We start from the raw sequence: 13,625 nt of genomic DNA, 5'->3' as shown, positions 1-13,625 counted from the left end.
AATAAAAAGACAAAGACAACGAAAATAGGCAGAATCATTGAAAATGTCAACTGTGTTGTGAATGGAGAACCTGTGGAACAAGTAAAACATTTCAGCTATTTAGGCACGAATTTTACTGAAGATGGTAAATTAAATATAGAAATAGACAACAGAATCAGCAAAGCTGGTATGGTGGGAAGTCAATTGAATAAATTCATATGGAATAAGAAAGAAATTATTCGGAACACTAAATTAGCTGTATACAAGACAGTGTTCAAACCAGTTTTAACTTATGGATCTGAGAGCTGGGTCAGAAGTAAAACACTTGACCAAAGACTAGAGACCACAAATATGAGAGTCCTGAGAAAGATTATAGGCGTGACCAGATGGCATCAATGGCAATATCATATTAAAAATGAGGATATTAGGAAAAAACTTGCGACTGTCAGTATCCAGGAATGCGTTAGCAGAGCTAATCTCAGGTGGTATGGTCACTTAAACAGAATGGGCGAGGAAAGATTAGCAAAGCAAGTGTTCTCTGCCAGGTTGGCAGCAAAACGACCCAGAGGAAGACCAAGATATAGGTGGATTGATACGGTACAAAGTACCTTAGACGATAGAAATATAAGATCTGATAATATTGGAGTCGTGACAAGTAACAGACTGATTTGGAGGAAAATTGTAGATAGGAAATTAATAATGATGTAAATTTTTCATGTAGTACTATCATATCCTGTACACCCCTTAAGGGTACATAGCAGGAATTTGATGATGATGATGAAGAATACCTACATCACCTTTATCAACTATTGCCTTTGCCAGTTTTGCATCATCAACAAACAACTGAATATCCCCACTTATAGCATTCCCTTTATCATTAGTATACAAACTAAGGAGTAGTGGCCTTAGTACAGAGCCCTGAGGCATTCCACTAGTCACTCTCATTCTCCTAGATTCCACTCCACCATATATTACTCTCTGGTGTGTCTGTCAGCCACTCCCTCATCCATTCCAATTTGCTTCAAATTTTTAAGAGTTCCCCATACAATATTCTGTCATATACCTTTGTAAAGTCCAGCAATATCTGGAGTGGCCATTTCCCCTACCTAAATCTGCCGCCACTCCAGATATTGCTGGAAATTATAGAATGTGAGTAAATTACTAAGTCAGGATCTTTACAAAGCCATGCTGTCCACCATAGACTATAACATTCCTATCCACCCACTGTATTTTATCTTTAATCAACTTTTCCAATACTTTAAACACCAAGCCTAAGATATTAACTGATCTGTAATTCGCTATTTGGAGCCACCTTTATGTAATAGAAACTATCTTACCCTCTTTTAACTCCCTTGGAACCTTGACAGAGCTGAGACTTAGATTAGATAACTTAAGCACAGACACTGCCAATTCACTTGCACATTCTCATAGCACTAAGGCCTGCATGCCATCCAGTCCCACTGCTGCATTCACGTTAATATTTTTCAATATGACAGACACTACATGTTCATTTACTTTGTCTGCCTCAATTCTCATGTCAGTCTCTGTCACATCAGCAACTGCAAAATCTTCCGGATGATATGCCCTTGCAAAGTGATTACTCAGCATTTCAACTACCATATTTTTCGATAGATAACGCGCAACCCCCAACATTTTCATCACTCCTTTTGATGTATAGATAATGCACATGCGCCAACTAGTGGTAGAGTTAGGAAGTACAGACAGAGGACGGAGGAATTCTTTAAAAGCAAGTGCGTTGCTAGAAGCAGTGGTCAATTTTTTTTTTATTCAAAATTTTATGATTTTTACATTATTGGGGAGCACTGTGACATTACTATGACTTTTTGTGTGACCATTGGGCCCAAAAGATAACTTCTGTGGGCTGCACCGTTCTCTTGTAACTAGATGCCTTAACAATTGAAATGTAGGTGTACATTTTTTGTATTTTATGAAGTTACATTATTCAGTACATCCCGTTTTAAAATATTTCATAAAGTAAATCATTATTTGTTTATATTTTGTTATTAGATCTGAATTACCCATGGAAGATAGAAGTACTTCTCGGAGAAAATCTTATACAGTGCAGTTCAAGCTTGAAGTGGTAGAAGCAGCAAAGGAAAAAGGGAATTGTGAAGCTGATAGATTGTTCGGTGTTGGAGAAAGTAGTGTTCGTGAAAGGCAAAAGGCTGAAACAGTCCTGAAATGTTTACATATGAGTAAACGTGCTATAAGGTTTAGAAGGTGCTTGGGGCCAACCATAGAAAAAACAAAAAATCTGTTTGATTGGGTTGTTAGTGAAAGAGCTAAAGGTATGAGAATATCTACTGTCTGTGTGTTGCAAGAATCGAAAAGAATTGTGCAAAAAGATAATATAAAGGATTTCAAGGCCTACCCATCTTGGGTTTTTAGATTTATGAAGAGAAACAATTTAAGTGTGTGCTCCTACACTAGTGTTGGACAAATTTTGGTGTGCGACTGGGAAGTGAAAGTAGCTAAATACCAAATGAAATTTTTAACGAAACTGAATCTTTCAATATTGAGTCTGATGAAGAATTTTTTGGATTTTAATAGTGTAATATTCAATAAATATTAAGTAATACTTCTACCTTAGTTTTGTTATTACATTTGATTTACCTCTCATACTTTTCAAATATACCACCCATGTTAATTTTTAACGAATTTAGACTTTTTTTGTATAGATAACGTGCATTATCTATCGAAAAATACGGTATTTCTTCTGTTTCTGTCACTTCTTACCATCAGAATTTATTAAAGTCATGCTTCCTCTTACTCACCAAATGGTAAAAAACACAACTTTTGGATTTAATCTTGCCTGTTTAGTTAACTGTCTCTCATAATCTGATTTTCCTTTTTTACTATATTAGTTATCCTTTTTGTCTGCACTTTGTACTGCTCGTGAATATGCTTGATCATCTTTTCTTTATACTACATTCACTCATCCACTTAATCTCCCCTCCCACGACACACATGGTTTATCCTACTGACCCTAGGTATGCATTAAATACTGCTGCTCTCAAAAATACCTGACCACATTTCATGAACTACTGATATTCTTTCCTTGCAGCTTCTTAAGCCATAGCACTGTTCCAAGCTACCTCCTAAGTCTGTCATTAATTACCAGTGTTGTAGTTTAATGTAAACTCTTTCTTGACAGAGAATTCCACATGTTTAGCAACTGCCCAGAACAAGAATGCATGGTCACTTCTCATGACTGGAGGTAGTCTCTATCTTGGTTATGGATATATCTTCTGATTTTATTAGCAGATCTAGCACTCTCAAACCCCTGGTGCACTCCACCATATGCTGTTTCATGAAATTATCCTTTAACAGCTGTATAAATTCCCTTTTCAACTTGATATGTGCCCTTTCAGTTATTAGTAATACCCCCATCTCCTGTGCTTTCCTTCTTTACATTCTATCTCGGTAACTGTATCATTCACCAATACGAATTTTTAGCCATGGCAAGTTGACTAATGCCATTTTCTGATATTTCTGGCATTAGTGTAGATGCACTGGACCCAGTTACCTTTGAGTAATGTTGTTACCAACCCATTCAAGATTTGAAACTTGTGCAACTACATTCAGCATTGCATAATCACACTCATTGTTATAGGGATGGCTGAAACTACACTTGACTGCAATTCCCCCACTCCAATACATCTAGTTTCTCTGATTTTGTACTTCCAATGTCTCACTGAGTAACACTCTCTATGAACATTAACTCCAAAATCATTCAAACTCAGTCCCTCAGGTATATACAAGTTCTTTCATCCATCAAATTCACTTCTTGCATTTATAAACGACATATCATTCTTCCTGCACAATCTTCTCTTTGACTCATTAACAATCATGGCCATTCTTCTCATTCAGTCCTATTATACTAAGGCAGCAAACTCACAATCTTTGCTTTCTCACTTCTTCGAAAAAGAAGTGAGAAAGCAAAGATTGCTTCTATCAACAACTCTTTCATATCTTCTCTCATTACACATTTCTCACCTTTTAAATCATTTGTGCATAACAAGCAAAAATAACATACAAGCAATTCTTTCACTTATCCCCTCTGCAAAGTAACAGCTTCACTCTTTGATCTTTGCACCTGGAAACATGCTTTCATCACTTTCTGATTAAGTAAGCCTCTTATTACTGAAAAGTTTCTTGCACTTGCATACTATTTCCATTCACATTTTCTTTCATTCTCCTTTCTGCTGTACCATATGCAAATCATTCCTCTGGTCACTCTAGCTCATGTTTTTAACTGTGAAGTACTTTGTGTGTAGTACTCATACTCATTGAATAGCACTTGACTCCTGCAACTCATGGAGTTATTACTGCCTTTGAGACATATCATTTAAGATATACTTTTCTCAATCTACTGCTACTACTGAGAGTAAGAAAATTCTCAGACTTTTGGAATGTATATCTTGCATCATTGCACAAAGAATGTATATAGAGCAGAAGTGAAGTGACAGCAGTATATGAATGGTGTTTGGAAAAAAGCTGCAGAAAATATATGTACTTACATTCATAGGTTTAGAGAAATTATTACAAGAAATTGGTGATAAGATAGTGCTGCTAGGCAGAGAGTTGGAGATTGTCATGAAGATATAGAATAGTTGGTGGAAGCTGTGGAAGAAGAGCTTGCACATGAGGAACTTATAGAGATAAAGCACAGAAAGTTGAAGAGAGAGAAAAGAGAAGAACATGAATAAGAGCTGATCTTCAAAAAAGGTTACAGTGAAAATAACTGGTATCTTCTTTTGCATCTTAATAAGGCATTTCATTTGTTTAAGGAAATTGACCACAAGATGGAATGATTTATCAAAGTACAAAAAAATGATTGCAAACTGCAATTGCTTTCTAAAGAAATATGTAGAAAAGAAAATTCAAACCATGCAGAATCAGTTGGACATAATGTATAAATATTTAGAGAAGTCCACTCCTTTCATCTCACCCTGAAGATGAGTTTAGACCTTGTAAAGGTTATTCATCTGGCGAGCCATTCTCAAAATGTTCTGTTGCAGTTTCTGAATTTGAAGAATTTTGGGGTTGAACTAGCCTCTCATCTCCTGTAATGATTTTCCCAATTCACAAAGCAGCAGCTTTAAAGAATTACTATTACTCCATGTGTTTTCAGTTGATTAGTTCACTGTAAGTGCATAACAATGTATAAATTATGACATTACTGTATACGAATAGTAAAACAGTTAAAAATGTAACAAAATATACCGATACATTTTAGCATTCAGGCCTGTTAATAGGTTAACATATCCTCATGGTTCATAGAGAGAAACAGCGTGCTTCTCTATGCTGTTTATAAGTGGTTATAAACAGCATAAGTTTTAAGCTAAGGAATAATTGTACTTACATGGGGATGTACTGAGTATGTCTTCATACAAATATCTTTCAAATTAGCTATTAATTAATATATTCATTAAATTTGTGGGTTGTCAACCAAATAATAAATATTGTGAAATAAAACAGGAATTGCATGAACTTTACGTTCAGAAATCTTGTAATTGTACCAACTCTGTGCACTGATCAAGACCAAATGTGTTAGAACATTATGAATGAAACCAGGAATACAATGCAAAGTATTTCCTCTCTGTCATACTTTCTTGGAAATATTTTGAAATTTGAAATTATTTCTCTCAAGGAAATGAGAGATATTAATATATTTTTCTCAATGCCTTTGATGAAAATGTTCAGCAGAAAGAAAATGAAATACCATCAATTCACACTATCACAAAACAAAGAGATCACAGAAATAGTTTGTTAGTGGATACTTTGCTAAAGTTAATTTACTTCAACCTAGCATTGGACTTTTGGTCAGGACTTTTCAGCAATTTTTGTTGTGTGTTTTGATGGTGATTTTGTTTTCACAAAATTATATCCGTAGAGCTAATGAGAAAGTTTTCTAAACTGATATGATGTCTATCTCCATAATTTGGAATGCTGACCTATAAGAGGAAAGCATGAATTTTATGCTATCCACAATGAGTAGATTTACTTGAATGATAAATACCAGGTTTTCATTTGTATGTGTTTTATTTATTTCTACTAGATTTCATCTACACGTTTTGGTGTCTATATGGCTAACAGCATCATTCAAAGATAGCTTAGCATAAATAAAAATTGCCAAAAAAATTAAACATTTTCCAGCGGCAGTTAATATCTTTCAAAGGAAAAGATATTAATGCCCTCTTTCCAAGGGAGTTGAAAGAGGGCAAAATAAATTCCTTTGCATAAGGGAGGTTCTAAGACTGCAGTAGCAAATTATAGACCAATCAGTATCTCAGGCGTGGTGGTAAAAGAAAAATTGGTAAAAAAGAGAATAAGACGGACAGATAAAAATATGATACTATATGAAGGATGCCATGCTTTAGTAATTTACTAACTTTTTATAATAGAGTAACAGCTGGCTACATGATGATTTTGCTGGATTTTGGAACCACATGGAACTCTGTTTACACAAATCAGAACAAATGGGGATGGATATGACACTGGTTAAGTGGATAAGATGGTGACTGCTGGACAGATATCAAAAAGTGGTATATGAAGTTACAGAATCAAGGTGAAAACAGGTGACTAGTGGTGCACCACAAAAGTTCAGTGCTGGGACCACTGCTGTTTATAATTTGTACATAAATGATATAGGAAATAACCTGAAAGGAAATATTTAGTTGTTTGCTAATGATGCAAAATTAGGTAGAATAATAGTTAATCAAGGCAATGTGGGGAGCTTGAAGGACGATTTAAATAGGCTGTTAATATGGGCAAAAGTTAATTGGTATCAGTTTAATGTTGAGAAATGTAAAGTTAGGCATTTGGGGATAAATAGATTACAAGCCGTGTATCACATTGATGGCACTGTACTCCAGGAAACAGACGTAGCTAGAGATTTAGGGGGTGGTGGTAGACAGAGTTAAAGTTTAGAGAACATATTGCTAAGGTAGCCTATAAGATTACTGGGCTACTGAAGAACACATTAACAAATAGAGATAAGGGAAATTCCTTTTTTGTAAGGTCTTGATACACTCATATCTGGATTACTGTGCTCAAGTCTGGTCCCCTGGGTTTCTTGGGGATGAGGAAGCAGTGGAGAGGATTCACAGGAGAGTGACCAAGATGTTGAGCCTGTAGAATATTCCATATGAGGATAGATTAAATAGTGTGTGGACAGAAGAAGTTGATTGATAGGAGAAAATGAGGGGATATGACAGAAACACTTAAGTTGCTTAAAGAGTCATAGGATAGATGCAGGGGAAATGTTTCAGCATTTGGCTAGAGGGATCAGAACATGGGGTCATCGCTGGACGTTGAATAAAGGTGGTTAGTAGAGGTGTTAGGAGTGGATTTTTTGCTTGGAGAGTTGTGAATGAGTGGAATGGGTTTCAAGAATCAGTTGTGAGTGCTTTGTGCCTAATGATACTTGTGAAAAAATTGGAATGATAGTTTAATCACGAGTGTCATTAGGCATGTTATGTGCAGTCTCTACATTGTTGTGTAAACTCTATATGTGATTGCCGGCATAGGAGAGGTCTTTAATGTAACCAATATTAATTAATAACTTCCAAATGCCATGAAGGATCATTCCTCAATCTATTTATTGTGCATTTTGAGCGAATGACCTCGGAACACTCCTTGAACAACCTTTGAAAGTAATTCTCTTCTAAGTAAGGCATGGAGGATGCTTGCCAATTTACCATGTGATATTCTTTGAGGATGTGTGCTATGAGTCTGCTTTTTTTCTTCCCTTTTGTTTTCAGTGTTACCTATATATATTCTTTGTTGCAGATTTTAAACTTCTCCCAGTCTGTCCTACATATATTTTTCCACAAGAATACTGAATCTTGTATACACCCAGATGTTTATAAAATGGAACTTTTTCTTTAGGGGAACATAGAAAGCTTCATAAGGTATTGACTGGTGGCTATTCTGATGTTGCCTGCCTTTAATATTTGGCTATTTTGCTTGATGCATTGCCATTGATGCAATGGATCAGATACCATGCCTTTGTAATTAATTTCTGGGTTATCATGGAATGGTTTGTCAGAAAAGAAGTTTCTTTAGTACTTTGAGTATCCATTTTGGAGGAACTGATTAAACAGAATTTGAAAGTCTTGTTTTCATTTGATTTCATCAAGTATTTTTCAAAGTTTTTAATACCTAATTTTATTTTAAGATAATGGAATGAGCTTGCTTGTAGATACCTGCCTGTGTGGATTTCTTTCCTATACGTTTCTAATAATAATCCTCCAGCAATGTTTTGGTTTACATGAAATACATCTAGTATAAATAAGTTTACAAAGTTTGAAATTAGTGCCAACAGCAGATTAAATTAAAAGATCGCATAACAGACGTGAGTAGTACTTTAAGTACTTTTAAAACAAAATTACATGAACACCATAGTAATAAACTTTAATGAGGGTACAAATATTTAATGAAATTACAAGTATTTATTGAAAAAAATTATCCTGTGGTTATTATGTAATTTTGTTGTTTTATAGTTATGCCATAGGTACACCTTTAAAGATTTGAAATACTTTTAAAAACCATTATGTGTGCCTTAATACATTTTAGAAAAGAAACTCAAGTCTTCTTCTCTCAGGTTTTCAAATACAAAACTAAAGTACATTTTCAAAGTAGCTTGTTTGCCCTGCTCTTGTCATTATAGGTCATCTATGCTATACACTCCAACTGTGTGCATATCATTTTGTATGTTCAGAATCTGAAACAAATTTCAACTTTGGATTTAGCAATAGCACCTAAAATTCTAAAATTAATTGAAATAATAATGTGCTTAGTGTAATCAGCATAATAACCATATCAGTTTGAAAGAAGAGCAGTATTTTACTTACTGGCATTGTCCACTTATATTGAGATTTCCAATGATCAGCAAGGCCTCTTATAACAACAGGTTTATAAAGTTTTTCATAGTTTTCTACAAATTCATCTGGAGTAACTTTACTAACATGAATACGACCTACATTGTCTTTCACATTTGACAGCTCAAGATCAAAAGACTGAGCATAGTTAAGTCTTGTCCACCCATTTCCATCTTTTTCATTCAGTTCTAGAAAAATAAATGAAAAAAAGCTTAGTAAGCAAAGATCATGATGAGAGAAAAAGAGCTTAGTTTCACGACTAGTCCTATTTCAAATTTTTTCAGCAAATTTTTGCATTTGAGTGAAAAGTGCTGAAATTTGTTAAAACCATTTGGATGGGAGGAGTTAACAAAAACTGCACATGTTTTTACTTAATTAGATGGTAACTTAGTATAATCAATAAAATGTTATAATTTCATTAATTAACAATCTGTAATTTCTTACTTTCTCTAAAAGTTAAACCTTCACCAGGTTCATGCTGCCGCTGCAAACTGTCTTATTTGATCAAGAAGGAAGACCAATTAAAAAACATATTTCAGAACATCAAAGCTATAGCTAGCTTACCAGACCATATAAATCTGGTCTGGTTCAACATAGTATTGATAACATTAGCCAAGGGATCCAATAGGAAAACATAAAACTTCTGCGTAATGTAAATTTGAACATTTATTCCCAGTAAGTTGTTTAAGCCTTACTTCATTAATTGCCTTTCTATTTAAAAAATATGGGAAATTGTTATTTTTAGGTGGGAGATGAAGTCATCGCCTGGCGGGAGACCACCAAACAGCATACTTGAGGCCTGAAGTGTCAAAAGGTTCCATGTTTGGTCTCAAGAGCATGGTTTTTTCAAAGACTGTAAAAAAATAAATTTAAAATAGAAGAAAAAAAAAGATATATATATAATTATATTATATATATATAATAAAATTATATATATATATATAATTTTTTAAATATAATTTAAAAAAAAAATCCTTAGTCCATCCACAGTACAAAATGTACTACAGGTTTGTTAATAACCTTTCGTGCGTGGGAAAACAAAAAAAAAAATTATACATTCATAATTCAAAAAAATTATACATTTATAATTATAAATTCCATTATAATAATGTGTGCTGCTGCTAACCAGCATCCTCTCAGAACAAATTTCTCCACTTTTTAATTTATCCCTTTCACTACTACCCTCTGGAACAGTCTTCCACCACGTGTTTTCCAAGGAATACAATCCACAGCTTTTCAAATCAAACGTGAATAAGTTCCTTATTACCTATCCACGATACCAATGTACTATAGATTAACCAGCCTCTCGTGGATAGGTTCTCCATTAAAAAGCTGTCACCAAATCTGGCTAATTTTTATTTAGAAAACCTTGAAGAAAGGAAGAAAAATAAATCTCCACCCTCAACTTTCTCTCCAGCTACGCTACGTTAGATGACATTTTCCCCATTTTGAGTGGCCAGAACCAGAGCATCTCCTTTCTATGTAAAATTAATAATTTATATCCTTGAATTAATGAGTTCAGTTTAATCCTTTATCCAAGCGTGAGCAAACAAAGTTTGTGCCTGAAAGTGTCTTCAGGACTGGGGTAAGGTAGTACAACACCAGGTAACTCGTTGCAAAGGTAGAGAAAGTTCTCATCTCTCCTATCTCAGTATCTCCCATAATGCAAAGCACCTCTCCTTGCAGATATGTGTAATGCTATGCATTAAGGCAAGGGCCACTACCCATACCGGTTTTGACCTTTATTGAGGTCTCGTCAGTGGAAGCCAGGCCATTTCTGCCTTGGTGTCTCCACTACTGGGCCTGGCTGACAAGACCTCAATAAAGGTCAAAACCGGTATGGGTAGTGGCCCTTGCCTTAATGCATAGCATTACACATATCCGCAAGGAGATGTGCTTTGCATTATAGGAGATACTGAGATAGGAGTGATGAGAACTTTCTCCACTTTTGCAACGAGTGGCCTGGTGTTGTACCACTTTACCCCAGTCCTGAAGACACTTTCAGGTGCAAACTTTGTTTGCTCACACTTGGATAAAGGATTAAACTAAACTCATTATAGTCTAACCAAGTGAAAAATAAACTCTCAACATCCTCGAATCAAATTTACTTTAGGGAAAGAATCATCATAAAAAATATTTCTTAGATGTACACACTAAACACACAGCTGATAAGTTACTTTCAACTTCTACCACACGTTTTTTTTAAATGTGGTTCCCAACCATGAAAGGTTATTAATAAACTATAGCATATTTGTACCATAGCTGGGCTAAGGGGTTTTTTTTCCATTTTTATCAATTTTTATGTAGATTTTTTTGTGATTTTTTTAATTTATTTTTACATAGTCCAGAAACCCTCCTCTAGAGACCAAGCCACTTCAGACCTCCAAATAAGTGGGGTGGTGGTGGTAGCCTCATACCAGACAATGAAATTCATCTTACAATCTAAAAACAATCACAAACATCCATGCTCACAGTGGGATTCAAACTTGCAATGTACTGGTTGGAGAGCAGGTATGCTGACCACTTTGCCAACAGCCTGGGAAATTCCTATATTTCTATCTCATCCATACACCATCTCAAAAATATGGAATTATAAAATCCTTGCTATATACTCATCCTCTTCATGTCCTGTGGCACATAAGGCCAAGATCCATTTCCTCCAGTCACCTGTCTGGTGCAACTAATTTTGCTGCTCTTGAGCTCCCAACCATTCTTCTGCCCTTCATTCTTAGTATACAGAGTTCATAAAATTTGCTCCTCTGGTATCTCTTCAAAAGGAATTTGAAACTATCAAGTAAACAGCCCTATTAAACAGTTATAACCCAAGAATTACAAATATCAGTGACAGTTTTGCTCAACATCCTCCAAGGACAGAAGACATCCACAGAACTACTATTTCTTATATAAATAAAAAGCATTTCTAAATACATGGCAAATATTATGAAAAAAATTCCAATTCACCACCACCCTCCATCCAAATCCATCAACCAAGTCTGCAATCTTTCACTTTCTTCAAAAAACAATGTGCACCATTGCTGCTTGATATTAACAAGTTTCATGTTCATACAATTTGTCTTACTTTGCTCGCAGAAGAAGATCAATTAAAAAAAACCTATTTCAGAACATCAGAGCCATATCGAGCATATCAACCCTCATAAATCTGGTTTGGCTAAGCATGATGTTAACAACACTAACCACAGGATCCAATGGTAATACTGAACTTCTGTAGAACTGTACTTGTAAATATGAACATTTATTCAAAAGAAAGTAATAAAGCCCTTCACAGATCCAGTATAACCAGAATGACTACTTTTCTATTCCAGAAGTCTGGGAAATTGTTATCCTCAACCATATTAATTTTCTTTGTTTGATTTTAATACACACAACATTTAGACCAATAATGTGTTTGCTCCTAGCTAATGGGTGACTGTATATAAGGATTCCATTATAATGCATGCGTTTCTCTGTTTTTTTCTATGATTGTTCTCACCGATAATGTTTTATGATTCACAAAACGAATTATTAAATAATTATTTCATTGCAGCATATATGTACTGTATAAATAACAATAACTAAATTTTAGGTCTTCATCTGGATCTCTTCTCTGACATTTTTAATTAAAAGGCTTGTTTTGGTAAATAAAAATAATGCATATGGAAATCTAGCTGAATATCACTTCAGTTTCGTTACAGAAAAAAAAAAAATCTGGCATAAACAAATCCTTGGCCTAAGCTAAATCATAAAGGAGAGAGAGAAAGGAGAAAAAAACTGCAGGAGGGAAAGACACATATTCCTTTCATGAGCATAGAGAAGGGATATGACTGAGCAGAGTGGAGAAAACATGTTTTAAAAGATAGAAAGAGCTAATATGGAACAGAAGGAAAACAATAGGAAGATTATATAACTTGCAATGATGCCAAAACACCATTATTAAGTCCAATTAAAAGGCCAAGAGTGAAAACCTGCCTCCTCTTCTCTTGCCAAGACCACTAGGTGAAATTTCTGTTCACCCATGTTTTCACCTCTCTCTCCACATCCATATGGTACTATTTTAATATCATTCCCTTCGATTTCTGCAGTGATGATCAGATTACTGCATTTTGTAATGATACTAGACCATTTATTTATTTATAATCTGTTTTTCACTATGTTTTTGCTTTTAACATTGTCTTGAATCACGTTTACAAAAAAACAAAAACAACAAAAAAAATTTGATGCTTCCATTATCAGCAGTTTTCTATCAAAAGACCACCAATTGATGGTACTGCCCCCCCCCACCCCAAAGTATGCTTAAAACTAATGCCCATCCTATACAATCATTACAATTTCATACTCATCTGCAGGACTTAAAAAATGTGCTGACTAAACAGTCAGACAAATATCTCACCTGTCGAATGTTAGCCTGGATGTTCTCTACCACAGTCACCTAATATATCATAGTCGCGAGTTTATTCTTGGTTTATGCTACAGCTAATTTTTAACCTGTGTAAGTGAAAACAATATGTCAACTATTTAAACATTCAAGTGTTATCAGTCTGTAAAGAAAAAATTCATGCATTTTGTAATGATACTAGACCATTTATTTATTTATAATCCATTTTTCACTTTGTTTTGAATCGCTTTTATGGAAAAAAAAAAAAATTGACATTTCCATTATCAACAAAAACACTTAAAACATTTGCTATCATAAAATACTCGATAAAATAAAACCTAAGGGTTTATTTTATTGAGATTTTACCC

General features: G+C 34.6%; 1 protein-coding gene across 1 annotated transcript in view; it reads right to left on the bottom strand.

Annotated features, from left to right (window-relative positions):
- Positions 1-13,625, bottom strand: part of JMJD6 (Bifunctional arginine demethylase and lysyl-hydroxylase PSR) — a 216,982-nt gene that overhangs the window by 130,698 nt on the left and 72,659 nt on the right. The window contains exon 2 of the mRNA XM_090414372.1: positions 8,859-9,073. Within this exon, the coding sequence (XP_090270498.1) occupies positions 8,859-9,073 (215 nt within the window). The remainder of the gene's footprint in view (positions 1-8,858; positions 9,074-13,625) is intronic.

The sequence above is a fragment of the Typopeltis vanoorti genome, chromosome 25 (assembly GCF_054136105.1).
Source record: "Typopeltis vanoorti isolate ZY-2024b chromosome 25, IOZ_Tvanoo_1.0, whole genome shotgun sequence".
Taxonomy (NCBI): domain Eukaryota; kingdom Metazoa; phylum Arthropoda; class Arachnida; order Uropygi; family Thelyphonidae; genus Typopeltis; species Typopeltis vanoorti.
Note: the sequence above shows the minus strand (reverse complement) of the source record. Positions and strands in the feature narration are given on the sequence as shown.